The 20,249-nt window shown below is 46.4% G+C and overlaps 1 protein-coding gene across 1 annotated transcript in view; it reads left to right on the forward strand.

The window, feature by feature from the left end:
- The window catches only part of LOC126526160 (uncharacterized), a 66,138-nt gene extending 46,645 nt beyond the window's left edge, over window positions 1-19,493 (forward strand). Inside the window, exons 2-5 of the mRNA XM_050174108.3 lie at window positions 10,777-10,918; window positions 12,729-12,874; window positions 15,637-15,775; window positions 16,902-19,493. Of these exons, the coding sequence (XP_050030065.1) occupies window positions 10,777-10,918; window positions 12,729-12,874; window positions 15,637-15,775; window positions 16,902-17,127 (653 nt within the window). The 3' untranslated portion in view covers window positions 17,128-19,493. The remainder of the gene's footprint in view (window positions 1-10,776; window positions 10,919-12,728; window positions 12,875-15,636; window positions 15,776-16,901) is intronic.
- The last annotated feature ends 756 nt before the right edge of the window (window positions 19,494-20,249 follow it).

The following is a 20,249-nucleotide window of genomic DNA, read 5'->3' on the forward strand; positions in this document are numbered from 1 at the left end:
TCGCGCGTGGTGAACTGCACCGAGCCGCATTTATTCAAGCCGCTGGAGGTGAGCAAATTGCTTTGTTTGGGGATTCTTGGTTTTAAGGCCACAATAGCCGTTTTGAAGTGCCACCTAGCAGATTTGAGCGACTTTTTACAGCGAAGTTGTATGGCTAGCCGATTCGTCCATCCGTCCGTCCGTCTGTCACCTGTACGCCGAAAACTCCTCCATCGCAACCCCATGTCCATGTGCATGCGGGAAAAAGAAGAGAGAGAGGCGCGCCATAGGCTGCGCCAGTAGTGACGTCGTTGCTCTCCATCGAAGCTGAGCACACGCGCAGCAGTTTCTCTCCGACTCCGAAATAGGTACGCCACGCGTCATACGTACTCCTGAGGAGCAGGCAGCTTTTGATCAGCAACGCCGCGAGCGAAAGCGGGAACGAGCTCGTCTACGCGTTCTGATACTGCAGCCCGGGCACAAGAACAGACTCGTGCAGTCGAGCGCAAGCAGGAACTGCGTACCGAGGATTAAGCAGCCTACAAAGTCGTCGTTTAATGAACCATCGGGATCAACCCAGTGATGAACACCGGCGCCGCACATTTCAGCTTCGCTGGTTAACCATATATACGGAGTGCTTGGGCGGTGATTCTTTTTGTATATTTGCCTTGCTGGGCACTTCATGGCCACGAACATGATGAGCTACTGTGTAAGATACGTGACGTTATTGCAGGGACGTCGCGGTTATTGGAATCCATGTCGTCAAGGCTTTCTTATTTGTTTTCTACCAACCGCCTGGTTCATTCTGCACACTCTATTGTGGACATGTGCCATCTTCGAGGCTGATAATTTTCATGTACGCCTTCTTCGTGCATTCTACGCTGCTATCACGCGCATGACAACGAATAATTTTACGTCAACGGACTGCTATCTTGTCAAGAACAATTTCTTTGCGATGCACATCATTTCATCCTCGCCCACTACACTCTTGCTTGTTCGGCTTCTGAAATATGTGCACTGGTGCCACCACTCTGACATATGTGAGGAGCGCCCCCAAAACCTTACAGTAATTACTCATTCCAAGCTGCTCAAAAGGACTGTTGGATTTAAGAAGGATTGAATAACAATACGTTTAGGAAGGCATGTAAGCACTGTATGAGGGAAAGCTTCCTTCATCAGCGTACTTGCCACTCCGAGGCGAAGCGTCCGCTTCAGGTTAAAGTGTCTGTGGCTCAGTCCCTTCTTAATAAGTAGTCATCGTGTTATATTGCAAACATCTGCCACGGTTGCTTGGAAACTATGGCGTTGCGTTTCTAAGTGCGAGGTCGGGGGATTAGAATCCGACCACGGCGGCCACATTTCAATGGGGTGAAATGCAATAGCACATTTTGGCAATGGATCACGGAAGCCAGTCACGTGAGTCATCCATGCAACTCAAACATGCAGTTGTTTTTGTCGTCTGATCAACGTCACATCGTCAAAGATGTGCGCAACCTCTTTCTCGAACGTGATATGACAGATGGAAGAATCCCAATAACAGGACTGTTCATATAGAAACCCCATGAACTCCAGAAGAAAGGCCGTGGGCGAATCGTCTCGCGCGCAGCCATAGGAAGGGAATCGAGGGGATGGATGTGCGCTCCACGTTGCGGCGAAAGGAGCGGCCAAGCTCCTTTCGGCAATTACGCCCTCTTTGTCCGAATGGCACGGCCGCAGCAACCCTTCCGCGCGCACCGTTCCCGGCGGCCGTGGCCTCAGAACCAGCTGATTATGAAGCACGGCGTGGCGGCTTACTCCGAATTAATTTTGGCTACGGCGTGCCTCATAATCAGTTGTGGTCTTGACACTCAAAACCCGAGAATTAAATTTTTTTCCTGCTCCTAGATGTGAACCAAATTGATCATCAATGATTTGCTGTTGCTCCTCGCTCACATAAGCTTGCTGGTAATCTAAAAAAATTACGCCTGAGAAATGTGCACTCGTTGCTTTTACTCGCAAAGCGATGGCCCCGTATGCTTTGCGGATTAATGACCAAACTATACGATATAGACGAACGCACCGATTTCTTGGCGTCATCATTGATAGAGACTTGTCTTTAAGCCCTCACGTCTCGTACATGACAAAGCGTTTGGCCGCTATTGTGGACCTTCTGGCGTTCCTCGGCGGGAAGTCCTAGGACGAAACAGTACCATCAATGTTGCAACTGTATAAAGCACTGTTTTTGGGCTTCCTGCGGTACAGCTTACCTGCACCAGGAAATACTTGCATTACAAATATCCGCAAACTCCAGAGTGTGCAAGCACAACCACTCAGAACTTGTCTCGGTCTCCCAAAAACTATAGTATACATCATTGATTGCGTCATTGGCCATTGCCAGAGACGTTCCTTTGACAGTCTACATCGATACAGATGTCCTGAGAGCACACATCCGACACCTGACTCGGATTCCCTCCCACCATCTTGCTTGCCTTCCAGCAAAAAAGCCACATTCAACTTTTGCCAAAACTATTGTAAGACATCAGTCCTACATGCCATCACAATTTACGCCTGCTACACGATTATCCGACCCGTTGTGGTGTCTGCACCGGCCGCAGGTGCAGTTGACAATTCCAAGCATCAGAAACAAAGCCTTTGCACTCTTTGAAACAAGCAACTTTGGAATACATTCACAACGTGCACAGATTCCGCCAACATGTCTGCACAGATGGTTCGGTGAAACTCAAGAGCTCTGCTGCTGCAGTCTTCATCCCCGCAAAAGCTGAAGAAATCAAATTAAAAACTTCATGTGTGACCACATCAACGGGTGCAGAACTCGCGGCACTCCGTGCTGCACTTGATTTCATTAAGCAGGAACCACCGCAACAATGGACTTTAGTGACTCGAAGGCCGCCCTTCAGTGCATAGAAAGCCCAATGCGCCACAGATCCAACTAAGAACCAGCCTTAGAAATTCGTCACGTATATCACAGCCACGACAAGGGACACAAACATAATCGTTCAATGGCTTCCAGGACATTGTAACATCAGTGGGAACGACCACGCCGACGAAGCCACCCGATCTGCGCATGAAAGTGGTCAACGAGTCTTCCTTCCGCTTTCGCGAACAGACGCTGCGGCTGGGCTGCGATTGATGTCCCGTGATTGTACTTTGCCCCTGTGGGACTCTAATGTTTTCACCATGTGTCGTTTGCGTTCGTAGTCTCCGGACATACGGATGCACCTACCGCCTGGGTTACCACGACGTGAACAGACCATGCTGTACCGTCTGTGGCTAGGCGTTGCCTTTACGAACTCATATGATTTCCTTATTGGAATGACCGACAGCCCCACGTGCGACACATGCAACAGCGAAGAGACGGTCACACACATTATCTGTTTCTGCCCGCGATATAGTGCCCAGGGACAAGTGATGTGCAGAGTACTGGACCAGTTGGACAATCGTCCACTATCAGAACTGAAAGCTTTAGGTCAGTGCTCTGAAAGAACATCCGCGTTGAAGGCCTTACTCGCGTTATTAAGGTTCCTGCGGTCTACGGGGCTTAACAATAGACATTAAGAACGCCGCCGACTACCGCTCTATAGTGTAAGCGCTTTGTAGGGTCTCGTGTCGCTTTCTCTCTATCTTCCCCTTCCACTCTTACTCTTTTTATCCCCCTTAACCTTTCCCCCCGGGCAGGGTAGCCAACCGGAACTACCTCTGGTTAACCTCCCTGCCTTTCTCTGTATTCTCTCTCTCTATCTCTTGATCCCACCAGTAGACGCCGTTATCGGTCGTTGTCAACCTTATCGGATTTGATCGGACCCTTATCTGGCCTTATCGGCCGTTATCAATCTTATCGCAGTAGATCCGATCCTTGTAAGCCCTTATCGGACATGATCCGACCTTTACCAACCTTATTCGACTTGATCCTGTCATTATCGGTCCTTATCAGAATGGCTCCGACCATTATAAGCTGTCATCACTCTTTACCACCTTATCCATCCGCATCGAACCATTTTCAAGCATGATGAGACCCATACAACCTCTCATCACCCCTTATCATTCATATCAACTCATTAACTGTTTATATGTTTATGTTGCACGACGCGAAGCGCATGAGCCCTCAGAGATGGGTGGCATTTCGGTCGGTGAAGGAACGCCCCACCAGAAGGCGCATCCCGCGACCAGCAAAACGCATCGAGCACGTGGCGTGTTTTGCGTTAAATTTTGGCAAAACCGGAATTTTTATTATTTCTACAAGGCCCTAAGTCGGCCGTACATATTGTCCTAGATATTGCTTTCATTGCACCATCACCAAATCATTCAACACAAGGCCTTCAAAAAAACTATTTTCCCTCGACTTATGTTTTCTACCGCCGATACAACACATTCGTATGGTTTAGTTATATTCATCTTCTGCAACCATGGGCGTTCAGCCCTGTGGGTGAGACACTCGGCTTCGGAGCGTAGGCTCGTCGGTTCAAAACTCACCACTGCCAACAATTTTCTTGAATGTCTTCTGTTTTTTCTTCATAGAGTGCATCGTTTTACGGACGGACAGATAGGTTTTCCGGGTGAGTCGCCCAATAATGCTTACGCATTTAAAAGGTAGCAGAGCGCGCCAATGTTATGTTACCTTTCCCGCCCCGTGCCATTTATATAAGCATATCAAAACAAGCCCTCGTGCCACTGACAAAGAGGGGCGGCTGTATAGCAACCACCACAGGACGCGCCTTGTTAACTGCAGAGATTGTGCAGTCTACCGAACTCCTCCTCGGGAGGGTTGACTTAATTAGAGAACATAGCAACAGTGTAAAGAAACGATGCGATGGCTGGTAGTCTCTGCATTGCAGCACGAAGTGGCGAGCCATTGTCTCGGAATTACTGTCGATAGACGGAGATGAACTCATTAGACTGGCTATTGAAGCGGCGAAAATTGCAAGCTTACATACCGAGCTCGTGAGCATCGCCTTGAGCCTTGTTTTGATGTTGTTAAAACGACTTGAACAAGCATTGTTTAAAAGCGTTATAGCCCTTTCAGCCAAAAGATAAGCTTTCTCCGATCATTGAATGCGTGTTCTTTTTCCCTTTCTTTCTTTCTTTTTTTCGGAACACCTCTTGTCCACAGGGAACGGCTGCCTCACGGTGCCTCTATGCCAACATAGGAGGAATACGAAAGTGTTCCTGCTGTTAGATCTAAGATGATACTGAAAAAATAAATAAACTTCTGGTGACAAACTAGTTCCGCAGCCCTCCTTCGATCATACACTTCCGCGAAAGCAAGGAACATGAAAAAATTTTAGGTCAATAAACCTCTTTCGGTATCAATCATTTTTTTTTAACTAAGCGAAAGTCCTAAATGCTGCTAATAGCGCAGAACTTTTTAAAAAAGAAGACGAGCTGTGGCATCCCCCACCACGTTGTTTCAAAAACCGGATATTCATATACTTATCCATACATGTGTTCATGCCGTGGGCAAAGCTTGATAATTTATATTGTTATTATTAGTACTAGTAGTACTACTACTAGTAGTAGTAGTAGTAGTAGTAGTAGTAGTAGTAGTAGTAGTAGTAGCAGTGATGTGTTAATTGATGAGAAAGGGGGAAATCGACCACCAGAGGGTCGGCTATGGTAATCATCAAAAATAAACTCCAGCGACAAAGGAATGTGTCGGAAATCTAAACATAAACAAAACAAAATATAGCGGAGGAATGCAGTGTCACTCTGGCGTAACCTGGAACACAATATACCGGGTGTTTCAGCAAACTTTCAATTTTTTTTAACTTGCCTGCGGCCGATAGCACAATTCTAGACGATGACCTGGTATACTCGTAGAGGCAAACATTACTTACGCAACAAAAAAAAACAACTGAAATGCATAATTGACTAATTAACAAAAATTACTCATCAAGTATTTTACCAAATTACCTTATGACACATACTGCAGTTTACATATTCTAGCCGGAGAGTTCGCAAGGCGGATCCACTTAGAACAAATTGTCGAGATGACACATAGTTTCGAGATATAAATTCCTGAACTTTCCGGAGAAATGCATTGACGTCTCAGTTACTTTTGTGCTTCAATGCATAAAACGACGTTTTGTTAAGAAAGTAAATGGAACGACAGTGCATTTTTTTCCGCAAGTTTGACTGCGCATATCTCGTACATGCCGTCATCTCCACCATATTTTTTTTTTTTTTTGAAGTCGACATGCTTTACAATCTTACCAGCTAGAATTTGCAAATTGCAATATGTGCCATTAGGTAATTTGATAAAAGCTTCATTAGTGATGTTTTGTTAATTTGTCGATTATGCATTTCAATTTGTTGTGCAAGTCATGTCCACCTCTTCGAGTAGACCAGATCATGGACTAGAATTATGTTACGCGCCACAGCCAATTTTTAAACATTTTTTAGAGTGTTTGCTCAAGCACCCTGTAGATCGCCCTGTATTGGCGACATGCGAGCGACCACTCACAGCCGAGCGCTACCAAAACCGTCTCGGTCTGTGGTGACGGCATAAAAGCAAAACACAGTTAAGTAGAAAGCACACAGAAAAATTGTGCACAAAGTATAAATTATGGTGCTCTAGTATAGTAGTAGTAGCAGTAGTACAGTAGCATTATTAGAGTAGTAGTAGCAGTAGCTTTGCCCTAGTTAATATTATTACTAGTAGCAGTAGTAGTGTAGCACTAGTACAGTAGTAGTAGTAGTAGTAGTAGTAGTAGTAGTAGTAGTAGTAGCAGTAGTAGTTTTGCAGAAGATAATAATAGTACTAGCAGCAGTAGTAGTGGTAGTAGTAGTAGTAGCAAAATGTTCGTTTTTCTTGGAAATCTGAAAGCAGGTATGGGCGCAATGTTTTTTTTTTTTTTTTAACATATCGCAGCACGCATTCTCCAGTACAGATGGTCCCCGGCGTCGCTTTGGCAGATTATGAATGCGAACGCGCACTGTAGTTACTGGCACAGGAGAGTCACTCCCTGCGCCGTAGTTGTCCGGCTCGCGCGTTGTTTGCGGGGTTTCTCATCTCCGCGCGGTAGCGCCGCGTACCACGTCAGCCGAGCCTTTTCCGCCCTCCACCAGAATGCGCTTAAGTCGCAACTGCTTGCCCGCGGTCGTCAATCGCCCCGCCTTTAAACCGGAGGTGGTCGTCGCTGGTTCAGCCGAGAGGGGAGAGGGGGGGGGGGAGTGCGGAAAGCCGCGCCCATTTCTCTGACCGCAAAACGAGCTATTAGCATGCGAATCAGGCGCGGCCACTTCGAAGGTCTTCCCCCTCCCCTCGGCGCTTCCAGTTTGTTTTCTTTTCGCGTTGCTCTCCGCACGCGTTCGGAACCTGTACAAAAACGCGCGCCTTTACAAGCGGCGGCGGGCTCTCGCAAATTAGCCGAAAAGGAAATACCAACACGGCTCACTCTCGCCGCCTCTTCGATGGTTGGAGGCGCGCTATGAACAGACAAAAAAAAAAAAAGGGGGGGGGGGGAAGGTGCGGAAGGGCCCGCGATTGTGTTGCAACAAACGTCGACAACGGTGGCGTCTTTTCTATTTTGTTTTCTATTTTACTTTATTTTTTTCATTATTATTTATTTACTTATTCATTTTTTGAGGAGCATTCGTTCTGGCTCCAGGGCAGGGTTAAAACAATGGCAGCCCGCGGAGCTACCAGCCGCCTTGTGCGATGTTTACGTAAACGCCGTGTCGCACTTTCTCTCGTGTTCTTTCGTTGTGTGTGTGCGTCTGTGTGTGTGTTTGTTTCTGCTGGTGGTTCAACAATGTGCGCAAGCTGAGAATGGTTGAAGGTCAAGCTGCCAGTTCTGCAATTGCGCCAAGTGTCGGTGGAAAGCTACATCCGGGCTTTTTTTTTTTTTTTTAGGAAGAACGATAACAAGAAGAGAAAGAAAGGAAAGTGTGACTTCGTGAACGTTGTTCCAAATGATGACGCGTGGAGTACCAGAAAGTAAACGACACGAAGGTCGCACACTTTAGCGGCAGCGCTGTACACGAGAAGCGTTTGGACGCAGCATAGTGGAACAAATGAGTAAACGAGAAAGGCAGCGTTCGTAAAACGCGAGGAAATGAGTGTAACCAGTCTTGCGCCTCTCGCGAGTGCTTTTTGTGAGGCCGCACAAAAAGTAACATTTAATAAAAGAGAGAGAGCAGGTGGTCAACAAGCCCAACTACCGACTTAACTACCGCGCGCAGTGGAACTAGGCTAGGGCAAGAAAAGGGGGAAAAGAGAATAAGTGAGAACACAGGAGAGGTGCCATCGATACTGAGCAGTCACTCCTTGAGACCTGTGGACTTCAGGAACTGCAGCAACGCATATGGCCACGATCCAAGGACCTTGGTCACCTGGAAGCATTTCTTGGCGACCATTTTCTACTTTGACAGTATCTATCTATCTATCTATCTATCTATCTATCTATCTATCTATCTATCTATCTATCTATCTATCTATCTATCTATCTATCTATCTATCTATCTATCTATCTATCTATCTATCTATCTATCTATCTATCTATCTATCTATCTATCTATCTATCTATCTATCATCTATCTATCTATTCGTTAACTTGGCGTGTACAAAAAATTGACCTTGTATGAGAACAGTGTATGGCGAACATAAATGATCGGTCACGACACGAATATAATGACATGCGCGCCATGTAGGTCACGAAACAGCCAACTACGCCTTCGTGCTCTCCTGGTCGTTTTGTAAACTTGGTAGGCTTCCCGCGCACTGATTAGCATAACATCAATTCCCACGGGGCGTGGGATCTGCCGGCTCCTTTTTTCTCCTCCTTTTATTGCAAGATATAGGCAGCGTCATGCCTGCTCGAAGGAGAAGCGATCCTGCGGCGTAAGGCGGACAAGAGAAGGACGCCGTGGAGTTGAGCCGTGATGAAAATGACGGCCGGACCCACGCGTATTCCTCGGCGGTCACGCAAACGCAATATTTTCTCTACTGCCGACGCATCTATGCTTTTTTTCGTTTTTCTTTTTCGTTTTCTGTCAGATGCACCTGCAGCGCATACACGCGCCGATGACAAAGCGCTCGTGAGACTGCGGGACACGGCCAAGGACGCGATCTCTGCATGCCGAATATAATGATTGAGTGTTCGAAGTCTAATGAAAGCCAGAAAAATATTTTGGCTCCGTGGGTAGGCGTTTCCGAAATGCCGAATTCGTGAAACGTTAGTGTTGAGTTTCACTTCTGTCTTTCTATTCTCGCTACACATTGCGAAACACGGCTGACTCGGAAAAACATTTATTTCGCCGAACGCCTTAACACGACATGTTTGCAGGTGTTTCCACCCCTCGGACACGGTGTTTGGCAACACCTAAGGCCAGAGAACAACACGTAGCCTCTCCCTCATTAAAGCGACCGAGGGGCATCCTTAGACACCGCCAAGGAAAAATTGTGTCACCAGACGAAGGCCGCTACAATAGCGCAAAAGCATCAGAAAAAAAAAGAGGTCTTATGCGATGGCGGAAGCTGTATAGTGTTTTGTCGTTTGTTCAAGATGGTCTTAACTATGACGTTGTAAATGAGTCTACAAACGTTAGTTTGTAGTGAAGTGAGCTTACGTGCGTCTTAGAACGTGAGCGTGTAATCTAAATATTGAATACGAATCGAATTAGGTGGCTGCTCAATCCGTACACGATTCTACATTCAACACTTAAAATTTTCGATTATTTCTTTGTGTAGGTTAAGTGCGTTTAACTGCTCTTCAGATGTGCATGTATTCTAAACTTTGAATACGATTTGAATATCGTTGTTGCTCGATCCGTATCCGATTTTACGTTTCATTACTCGAAATTTTCAAATACTCGTTTGCGGTCGAACATCTATACCACAAACAATTACTTCGAACAGCAAAATAAAAAAAAAATCCAACTGAAACGGAACTACAGGGGCGGTTTCTGCGCTAAGCTTCTGCGTGCATTATGGCTGTGCAGAAACACCACGACTTATAAATTATGATCTATACTGTAAAGCAGGTTATTACTGCAAGATAGCTGGCAGTCTTCTAAGCAGGAATGTTTCCTCCGTAGGTTGACCGCAGATCTGTTAGCTCAATTACTGTGAAATAGTACCTTGTTTCCAGTGGACCTCGATATTCTCGCTGCTGTATTTTTTTTTTCTATAGCTCAGTTAAGAAATCAGAATTGGGTTTAGTTTGTCTGCGTGTCCTCACTTTCGATTACGCTGACGTCGCTATAGTCAAGTCGCCGTCCTTACTGTGTCATTGGGCCACATCCTTGTTTCCATCGTCCCCGTCCTATTGTAGTCCCTCGGCTTAACCAGAGTTCATCTTCGTCGTGAGGCTGTACTCGCGGAAGCCCGCGCATCCAGCAATGAAAGACAAAATGTTAAGCGTTAGGTCAAGTAACAGGGAGACTGCGGAACGGGCAATAAGTCAAACGCGGGAAGCATTATTCTACATCTGAGATTAGGAGGAAAGAGTGGAGCTAGGCAACCCATGTAACGCGTAGGGCTGACAACTGGTGGTCTTTTAGTGTTAGAGAATGGGTGCCACGAAAAATGAAGCGCACTAGAAAACCGGGAATTCGGTGGTGTCGTGAACTTAGGAAACATACGGCCATGAAACGGGGGTCAGCTGGCGCAAGACAGTGCTAAACGGAAATCGCCGGGAGAGGAATTCATCCTGCAGTGGACATTCATTGAACTCATGACGATACTCATTAGAAATTTCTTTTCACCCTGTCGTTTTGAAGTTGTGTTCTTAACGACTTGCCCATGTTCCCGCATGCGTGCGTATACTCCCGTTCTTAAACTGGTTGTTCTTCCCCGCGCAGCCCTGTGCCAGCAGCAGGAGTGCGACCCTGTGCCGGTGCTGCGTTGCTACGGCGGCCTGCTAAGCACCATCGAGACAGACATGGACAGGCTGGCTGCCAAGTACGGGCCCGAGCTCGACTCCGCGCTTAGGACGTTCGTCGGGTGAGTGAAGGCCGGCGGCGCGTGCAACGTTGTCAATGCTCACACGAGCATGCGTCGCCCTTCTCGTATGCACAAATACAGAGAGGTACCTTTATTAACAAAGGAAAAGCTCAGAGGCGGGTTAGAAATGGACGTCTGGCCAGCTAGTCAGCATTGGGAAAGGGGAAACGGCAGTATGGCGAGGACGAAAAGAGTGCTCAGAGTGACCACGCAAAGTGCAAATAATCTTCGAGGTTTCGAAATCTAGACCACTCTCGTGCAGGGATTTGACTATAGTCTTTAGAACATCACGTCGACGAAAAGCGTCCGGCCAAGGTCCCAAGAGAACCTTTTCAATCAAAGGTTGACCGACCCTGCCAGTCCAAGGACCCACCAGTTTGTACGTGCAACCATGTCGCTCACATTTTTATAGCCTTATAAGGTCTCATGATTTACAAGAACGGTTTAGTAAACCAGTACACAAACAGGTACCATGTGCGGTTAGGGCCTCGAACAAAACGTAAATATATTTCGTGTTTGTGCTTCGCATCTTCATCCTATAGCCACGTTGGGCTGAATCTTTCCACAGCGCCAGACCACACTGCCTAACGAGCCCTCGAAGCAAAATGAGAGGGAAGCGATAAATATTCAGCATAACACAAGGCTAGATGTGTCGGAGATGTGAAAATGCTCAAGTGCGCTTTCGCCGTGACGTCACGGAAATGAGTGGCCATATTTGCCTGGTGAATCCATACCAATTTTCCCTGAGCTGGTCAGCGGTGCATTTGTAGCCATTGTGTTGTTAGGTTGTCAGCGATTGTAATAATAATAATAATAATAATAATAATAATAATAATAATAATAATAATAATAATAATAATAATAATAATAATAATAATAATAATGATGCTGATGATGATGATGATGACGTGCGTTCACTTTATCGAGCGTGTATTCATTTTAATGGGACCTCCTCACTCTCAAATATGTTTGCACACTTTGGGGCTCATATTGTCCCACAACAATAATGGTAATCTGCCCTGCTTGCTTTCCCTTCTTGAAAAATCTGCGCTCGCTACTTTCCTGTCGAGAATGCTATGTCACGCTGATAAGGCGCGTGCGTTCGTGACCTGGAAGTGCCAGGCTCCCAGCGTCAAACAAAGAAAACGCAAGCAAAGCAGATGACGATTATTCTTGTGGGACAAGATATGTCCCAACGGGTGCACGCTTCTTTAGGAGTGCATTTCCTTTGCTGCTGGTAGGCGTTCAGGCTGCACTCCTTTGCCATCACCATTTTAACCAGACACGAAATAGAAAAATAGGTTTGCCTCTCTCAGTAAACTACTCTTCTAGAATACCTAAAAAAAACACTCTCTGTGAGAACAGGCATGACAAATTATCAGTGACGCGAAAACTACGAACATGGTGGCGACTTCGTTTTACAGTTCCTGCACCGTGCAGGTAGCCGTAACGTACTCGGGCCTAGTTAATCGTTTATAGGCAAGAATGGACTACATTACTTCCTTAAGGAGCCAACGATTCAACTGAACAAGTTCTCATAAATTTTGACGCACTTCAGCAGCCGAAACACGAGATAATACTTTGAAATTCATGACGTTGCACGGAGGTAAAGGCGACAGATTGACGGCCCGAGATTCAAAAGAATGAAAGTTTAGAGTTTGCTCTCTCTTCTTTAATCATCTCCTTACGAGAAATAAACAGTAATGTAGTTTTGAAAGAATGTTTTATCAGTGCAAACCGATTAAGTGTTTGTGTCCCTTTAAACAAAGCCTTTGGCGCATGGTGACATTAACTCTGCACTGGCACGCAGGAAATACCCGGCTTCGTCTTCGCCGTGCAAGATACGGCCCGGAGAGCAGGGTCGGTGTACGGCCGCCGAGCGCGAGCAGCTGGAACGCATCGAGGGCGTCTACGAGGTCTTCCAGAGGACAGTCAGCGACAGCGACGCGCTCAAAGGTCGGTCTGCCCACATAAGCATGCCCGCTGCCTTGGCAACATTTGATGCGTCGTGCCGCAGAGGGTCCAGAGCTTTAACTAGGGCCCAACCGGAGAAATTAGAAGCATGTTCCAGTTTGCGCCATTGCACTTATCTAAAAAGAAAGCTTGCCTAAAAAGAACGCTACCACATACTCGCGGAAACGAAAAAGAGAACTGTACATAAAATTGCCCCTAACGTCTTGAACATATGTGCGTACATTATGGAAATCTTTTACAGAAATGAAAGCTGTTTCTCCCAGGCCTGTGACGGACTTACGGTGACAATAGGTGGTCATCGAGCGTCCGAAGTTTGTAGCGCAGCAGACAAATTTTGCTCGGTGGAAAGCGGGCACTCGAATATGTTTTATTTTCCGTGAAACAATCGGCACCCTACGCATATTTAAGTTAAAGACGGATATTTGCACATATATTTACAAATACTCATTAGCTATAGGCGTGCCAAAGTAAGAGATTTGTCCTTTAACTGTAACTATAGCGAAACGTTTTGTGTCCCGAGTCGAGATTTGCAAGGACGACCGTATCACATACACTGCAATGAACGAGAAAGAAATTGTGTCACAAGCGCTCATTAACACTCCAAACGATTACATGCGCGAAAAGAACTTTGCGCGCGAGTGCTTCTTTTGACGAATTTTATAGGATGTGCCGAAATAACCTGTGCTTGGACAGGGTGACAAAGTATTAAAGGCACTGACAACCACTTTTCATGGTACCCATTCTTTCATTGCACTAGAAAGCTTGCCGATTAGAGTGTCTAATCATGAAGTGGTAACGCGGAAAACGCCGTGGAACATTTTTTATTTGGGTTTTTCTGTCTGCACTGAAGATGTAGTCGTTCACTGGATACATGCTGAAAACAGTGATAGGTGAGCACGATAGCGATTATACGCCTGCATTAGTGGGAGGCAGAGGAGAAGTGAGAAAGTATTATTTCATCAAGTCAATGTTGCTGCGATTCGTCTTTTCCGAAGTGTTAAATTATTTGTACGATTATAGTTACGTTTTCTTTTTCTGGTTTCTTGTCCAACTGCTATGGTCGCTAACCAGTCAAGAGTGCTCTTTTTCAGCCAGGCCAAGTTCTTGAAAGCGAAATGACGCTTTTACACGTGATACGCAGTTCAGCGTGTTGCCGTAGCCAAGCGCGTACTAATATTGTTGTGCTGGCAACGATTTACGGCGCAGCTATTCAATGGCATTTTGTATCTCACAGGGAGGTCGCACAGCTCTGGTTACACTTAGTCGCGAACTCCAGTGCGTACAACAGCACGTGCTCCGCCATGCACCTTGGGACGGGTGTGCCGCTCGTTAGCGTGGACTCTCTTCGTAACACGCACAGAATAAAGCTCAAGCGTCTGCAATACGAACTGCAGTTTTAAGCACTCCGCATGCTGTACTTCAGAACAGCCGAGATACTACGTAGAGTAATTACATATCCTGCATCCGGACCAAGATTCTGCATCCGGACCAAGACATCCTGCATCCGGACCGCCAGACTGCGCCACTTGTAATTTCTAGTTAAATCATGAACAGCGTGCTGCATTCTATCACTATAAATAATCGATACTTGATTTCCATCAAGCTCTCGCAACACACTCTGGCCACTTCTCAGTCCCTTTAAGCGCAGCTAAGTCGACGCAATAGTTCGGCTGTTGTATTCCTTGCCATCCTCAAAGCTGAGTACATCATCGAACCGTTTTGGCTGCATAATACTCGAAGATATTCGACGTTAGTGTCACTCCTTGGCAGTTATTTACTCAACAAATATAGTTAATCAAGTACATCTGTTGGGCTGAATTCCAAGCTATCATGGATTTCTCTCGCATTCGACGACCATATGTTTCATTGCCTATCTACTTTTAATGTGACCGGTTTCTTCATTGCACAGAGCTGTAAAGTTGAGGATGCCCTTAAGTTTACCTAAGAAAAACTCGAAAATTAATGTAACTGAACCTAAAAAAGTGAAACTACTTCAAATAGTGTTGGATTTCAATCTTTCTCTTGCAAATTTTTTTCTATTTCTTTTTCTTTTTTTACAGTATACACGAATCTCGCCCATGTCTAAATATTAGCGCGCCATCTCGTGACACTACGAGTTAGCCTAGCTCTCAATATACCGTCGTCATCGATGCCCTTCAGTTGCCCTTGAGACGCCCGCTAATTCGTATTATTTTTCAGCGCACAGGCGTGAAAGCAAAGGAAGGCGACTCTTTGCCTTGTCTGTTCTGTTGCCACGTCTTTGCGCTGGTATATCGTACCATGTCAAGCCAACTGGCCTATCCTGTCTTAAAAGGTGCGGATTGACTCGATTAGATGTATATGATAAAATAGACACTGTTGTTTGACTTCGGTACTTCGCTAGAATAAGCAGCTTGGGCTTGTTGGACTTCCACCGTGGTGTTAACAGCGCAAAACGTAGACGGGACACGAGACGAGAAGACGACACCACAAGCGCTTGTGGTGTGGTCTTTTCGTCTCGTGTGCCGTCTACGTTTTGCGTTGTTAACGCCAGGATGCTCAAATTCACCACTGTTATCCTTACACAGTTTCCAACTGCGAGTACAGGCTGTAGCATATCAAATATAGAACTACATTCACCCTGCCAACCGACTGTAGAAACCTCGCTAGACATAGCGAATGTACGGGTATATTATATAGACACTACTTCGTCCAAAGGCACATTAACGTCAATTTGCGTATCCGTTGTCCCTTGGCACACGCAGACATGGTGGAGGCGTACAAGTGCTGGGACCGGCGCAAGTACCGCGACTGCTTCGCCAACCTGCTCCAGGACACGCTCATCCGCGAGTACCGGGACTCGTCGTCGTACCAGTACACGCCGGAGAAGACCAGGATCTGCAGGTGCGCACGGCGATCCTTGTTCCCCGCACAAGCAGGGGACAAGGACGCTGTAGGCATAAGAGTGCAGTGTTTCATCTTCAACTTATACCTACACATATATCACCGTTTCGTACAGAAATTTAGAATAGCATCGAACAGATATCTCTAGGATATTGCAGAGGGGCTCACGCATCCCTAGTGGCATTGGCCCAGCAGTCAGGAGCTTGTCTGGCAGCGGAGAGGGGCCCCAGACCGAGATTAAGGCGACGCAACAAAAAGCCAGCAGATCCCACTCCCCGTGGGAATCTATGCTATGCGAAGCAGTGAACGGGAAGCCCACGAAGGTAATGCAACTACCATGTGAGCAGCAAAACGTAGGCGGCTGTTTCATGACCTATCATTGATGTTCGTCATACACTCTTGTCATACTATACCAATTTCGGTACATACCAAGACGTAGACGGCTGTTTCAAGACCTACATGATACACATGTCTTGACCTATTATTTCTGTTCGTCATACTCTCTTGTCATACTAAGCCAATTTTGGTACATACCAAATTAAAGAAACGACCATGAGAGCACCAAGAGGTAGGCGGCTGTTTTATGACGTACATGACACACTTCATGGTATTCATGTCATGACCGATCATTCATCTTCTTCATGCGCTCTTCTCATACTATGCCAACTTTGGTACATGCCAAGTTAACGAAACAACCATGAGAGCACCATGACATAGGCGGCTATATAGAAAGCTAGATACTGTCAAAGTGGCAAATGTTCGCCAAGAAAAGCTTCGCATTTAAAACTGAAAGTTTCATTACATCGATAAGTGAGAGCGGTCAGCTCGTCAACCTCCTCGACGAAGAGCGAGCGGAGGCTCCACACTCGACCGGTTAATTATTCTCAAGACTACCGGCTTTTGACGGGCCAAAACGTCGCTATGTTCTGCTGTCACCTGACCACTCTCTGCGTCATGATAAAGCCACCTTGTGGAAAACAAAACTAAAACTAGTTGTTAAAAGCTTGCTGAGATTTTTTTTTCTTTCGAGGTCTGGGGTTTTCATTTAACGAAAAGAAAAATGAGACGCAGGAAACGTCTCGCGAGTATACTCCCTTAAACTATCACACTTCCGGCCCTTCCGCAGGCAATGGTCTGGCCTAGCCGACAGGTGCTTCGACGACACGACCGATAACCTGTGCTCCGAGAGTGCGAAGGCGGGACGACAGCACTTCCGCGGCGTGATGGCAGCCTATGTGGGCAGCTTTGGATGCCGGGATAGCGCCGCCACGGCAGGCCGGCCGCTCCTGCTGACCAGCACCGCCATCGGCTTTGCCATCTGGCTGACGATGCGCCTCGGTGCCTTCTACTAATCGGCTGCTGTAGTGTCGTGCGACGACAAACCTGCAAGCGGCGTCCGGCCAACGTTACCTAATCATCGTCGTCATGATTAGATTATCGAGGTCTCCTGCAGGAAGGAAGGCCTCCTCCAGAAATCTTCCAGTCCCGACCAATACCTCTACCATTCTTATGGGTTGACATATGTCTAATCCTAGCTACATTTAAAAATAAGGATATGGTTACTTAGAGATTTCATACACCAGCACGCATAAAGCGCTTCCTATACAAGAAAGAAAACATGTTTTTCTCGGACGCATGTCCCCATATGGGAGCGCGCTGGGGCAGTTGTATCCCGCGGATGATGCCATCACTAATTTACTCTTTCACCTTTTTGACGTATTTACAGAGCTTATACGAATAATTCTGCGAATGGTATGCACGGTGTATGTAATGGCATGCATGTTCTCTGTTTGTGGCAACACAGAAAAAAAAAAGTTTGCCGGCTCTGAAGCTTAGTTTGTTTCGGATTCCAAGCATAAACATCACATATATTTAGGAGCATTTCCTTTAACGCACTGCTTCGCTGCTTTCATGTTAAGAACGCTATGTAACGCTGATGCGTTCATGTCGTTCGTCACCTGAAAGTACCAGGCACGCAGCCTTATAGAAGGTGACGCAGTATAGACGACAATTATTGTTTGAGGACAATGTAAAAGCCCTAAAGGGTGCAAATTCGTTTTATAGCGCACGGCATGTTCGTCCTAGGCACATCTTGTATCCTGAACCGCAGCAATGATTCATAACTGTCTCAACTCACTGGAGAAAGCGGAAATTTGCACCGGTAAGTGAAAGCGGAACTTGAACATGACAGATGTTCTTGCCAACCAAGTGTCTCATTAGAACCACCTTGACCACTGACGAATAATTCTTGACAGGCCCGTAACGGTAACAAAACGTCAATTAACCACTGTCATGGTCACAAAGCAGACAAACCTGGCCAAACTAGAGCTGATCCGAACAATTTGCAAAGAAACTAGTAGTTTTCATAAATGTTCCGTGTTTACATTGGTTCTGCCGTCTTGAAGGTTCGCGCTTCGCGTCCGTGAGCTCGAAACTTGATCATCGTGTTAAGCTGACACTAAAGGCAAATATTAGGTCAATTTGGACCGTTAAAATGTCATTCCATAAACCTCGCAGCGTTTCGTGGCAAGAAAAGACTTAGTCTAAGAGAAAATCCCGTCTGAAGTTTTCGCATATTTTAAGCTCAATACAAATCGCCCGCGCCCGAGCGGGTAGTCGTGACGTTGTATAAGCCATCGCCACCCTTTACTACCGTCGGCGCGTAAAACGGCGCCCGACAGCTGGCGCTGCCGCTTCTTGCGCAAAACGCAAATGCGCTGCTAAAGAAACCAGCCTAGACAGCCGTCAGAGCGAAAAGGGAAGGGAAAGCGCGCGCCAAATTATAAACACGATCTTCGACGCTCGCCGCGATGACCTCGTCCCCTGCTACTAGCAGTTTGTGAGAGTTACATGATCCAGTAAAACCAGCGCAGCACTACGCGAAAACTGAACCTTTCGACCACCCGCGCTGTTACGGTGGCTATTGCAGCCATATGGTTGTAAATGGTAACGTCAAATAGTTCTTTTTTCGAAGAATTGAATAGAAGTGAACAAGTAGCATGTTCTTCCGTAATATAATGCAATGCAAGGATCTTTTTTTATTATGCGTGGTTCAGCACCAGGGACAGAAATATTATGAGAAGCCGCTACGTCACCGGGATAGTACTTGAATGTTCCGGGAGCTCCAGATCGTGTCCTGCATTTACCTCAATTTCTCGGTTATTGCTGTTCTGTTATTCCTCGATAACATCGACGCCTTAGATGGTCTCGAGCATTGTGTCACTATAGCTTGACTTAATATTTGCGTCTAGTGTCCTTTAGGTGCATTTGCAATCGCTCACTGGCGCCGGTGTACATTTTCCAGAGTGAGCGAGTGGATTGCAAGGCTCTGCATTGTTTTTACCAATAACAAAGTAACGGGCCATTGTGAAAGCGTCTTCGCAGGCACGAATTCGGAGATTTATGGCGAGTGTAGAAAGCTGGTTCTTGAAACCACTGTTCTTGTAGATAAGCAACGCATGCCTGGTAATTCACCAACCTATCAACCACGGCGAACACCTGAAGTTGTTTAATTCATGCAGTTGTACAAGGTCTTTTCTCAGGTCATCATCGCTTAGTCTTTTGTACTATACATATTTTTTTTTCTTATTTTACAAACTTGTCTTGGAAGGCTCATGACCCGAATGACACCGCAGACGTTTGCGAGCCTGGACATTTGTTTGCAGTCCAAAACGTTCTGCTGTAACAAAAAGAGACAATAAAAAGATATTCACTCCCACCTGCGATATCACCTTGCATTTTCTACAAATGTACTTCTGCATGATTGTTGTGTCATCTTGAAGAGAACAATGCTTTTTTATTTAATTTTGTCACCGCACACATATCCTAACCCAGCGATCCTTCACCTCTGCTACCCCGACATTTATCCGTCCGACGAGTGTAAAGCGTGCGGAGCCAGAGCGACGCTGCAGCACATGCAGTGGGCATGCACCGGCAGCCAGCAGCAGGAGTCCCCGACGAACGGGATAGAAATGGCAGTTTCGAAACGAGGGGCGCGTTGGGAGGCGGCCCTGCTCAGCCACGACCTCGCCGATCAACTGTGGGCCGTCCGGCACGCCGAGGAAGCCGCCCGAGTCCAAGGACTCGAGGCCGTCACCTAGGCTGGGGTGCTTATGGCCCCACCCCGCCCAAATCGCCGGACATTTGCAATAAAGTTTTCACTCCACACCATTAAATCATGGCAGAATGCATTTGTAATTAAAATGTGTACAATGTTATGGCACTGTGCCGCAAATCCAGGATTTTACGAGGCTATAAAAACAGGACATGCATAAGTTCCTTAGCTTTGGCTTGTTCGCATCGTCCGGTGGGCGAATTCATAGGAGTATCTGAAAATGTGGACTGCCTTTCCCTCAACTTGCGTGCCGACCTAACAGAAAAGAAAGTAATTTGTAGAAGTGCGGGAATATTGGAAAGTTTGAATACGAATCGAAGAGTATTTGCTATCCAAGTCGCATTCGTTTTGAGAATACAA

The sequence above is a fragment of the Dermacentor andersoni genome, chromosome 8 (genome assembly GCF_023375885.2).
Source record: "Dermacentor andersoni chromosome 8, qqDerAnde1_hic_scaffold, whole genome shotgun sequence".
In the NCBI taxonomy this organism is placed as follows: Eukaryota; Metazoa; Arthropoda; class Arachnida; order Ixodida; family Ixodidae; genus Dermacentor; species Dermacentor andersoni.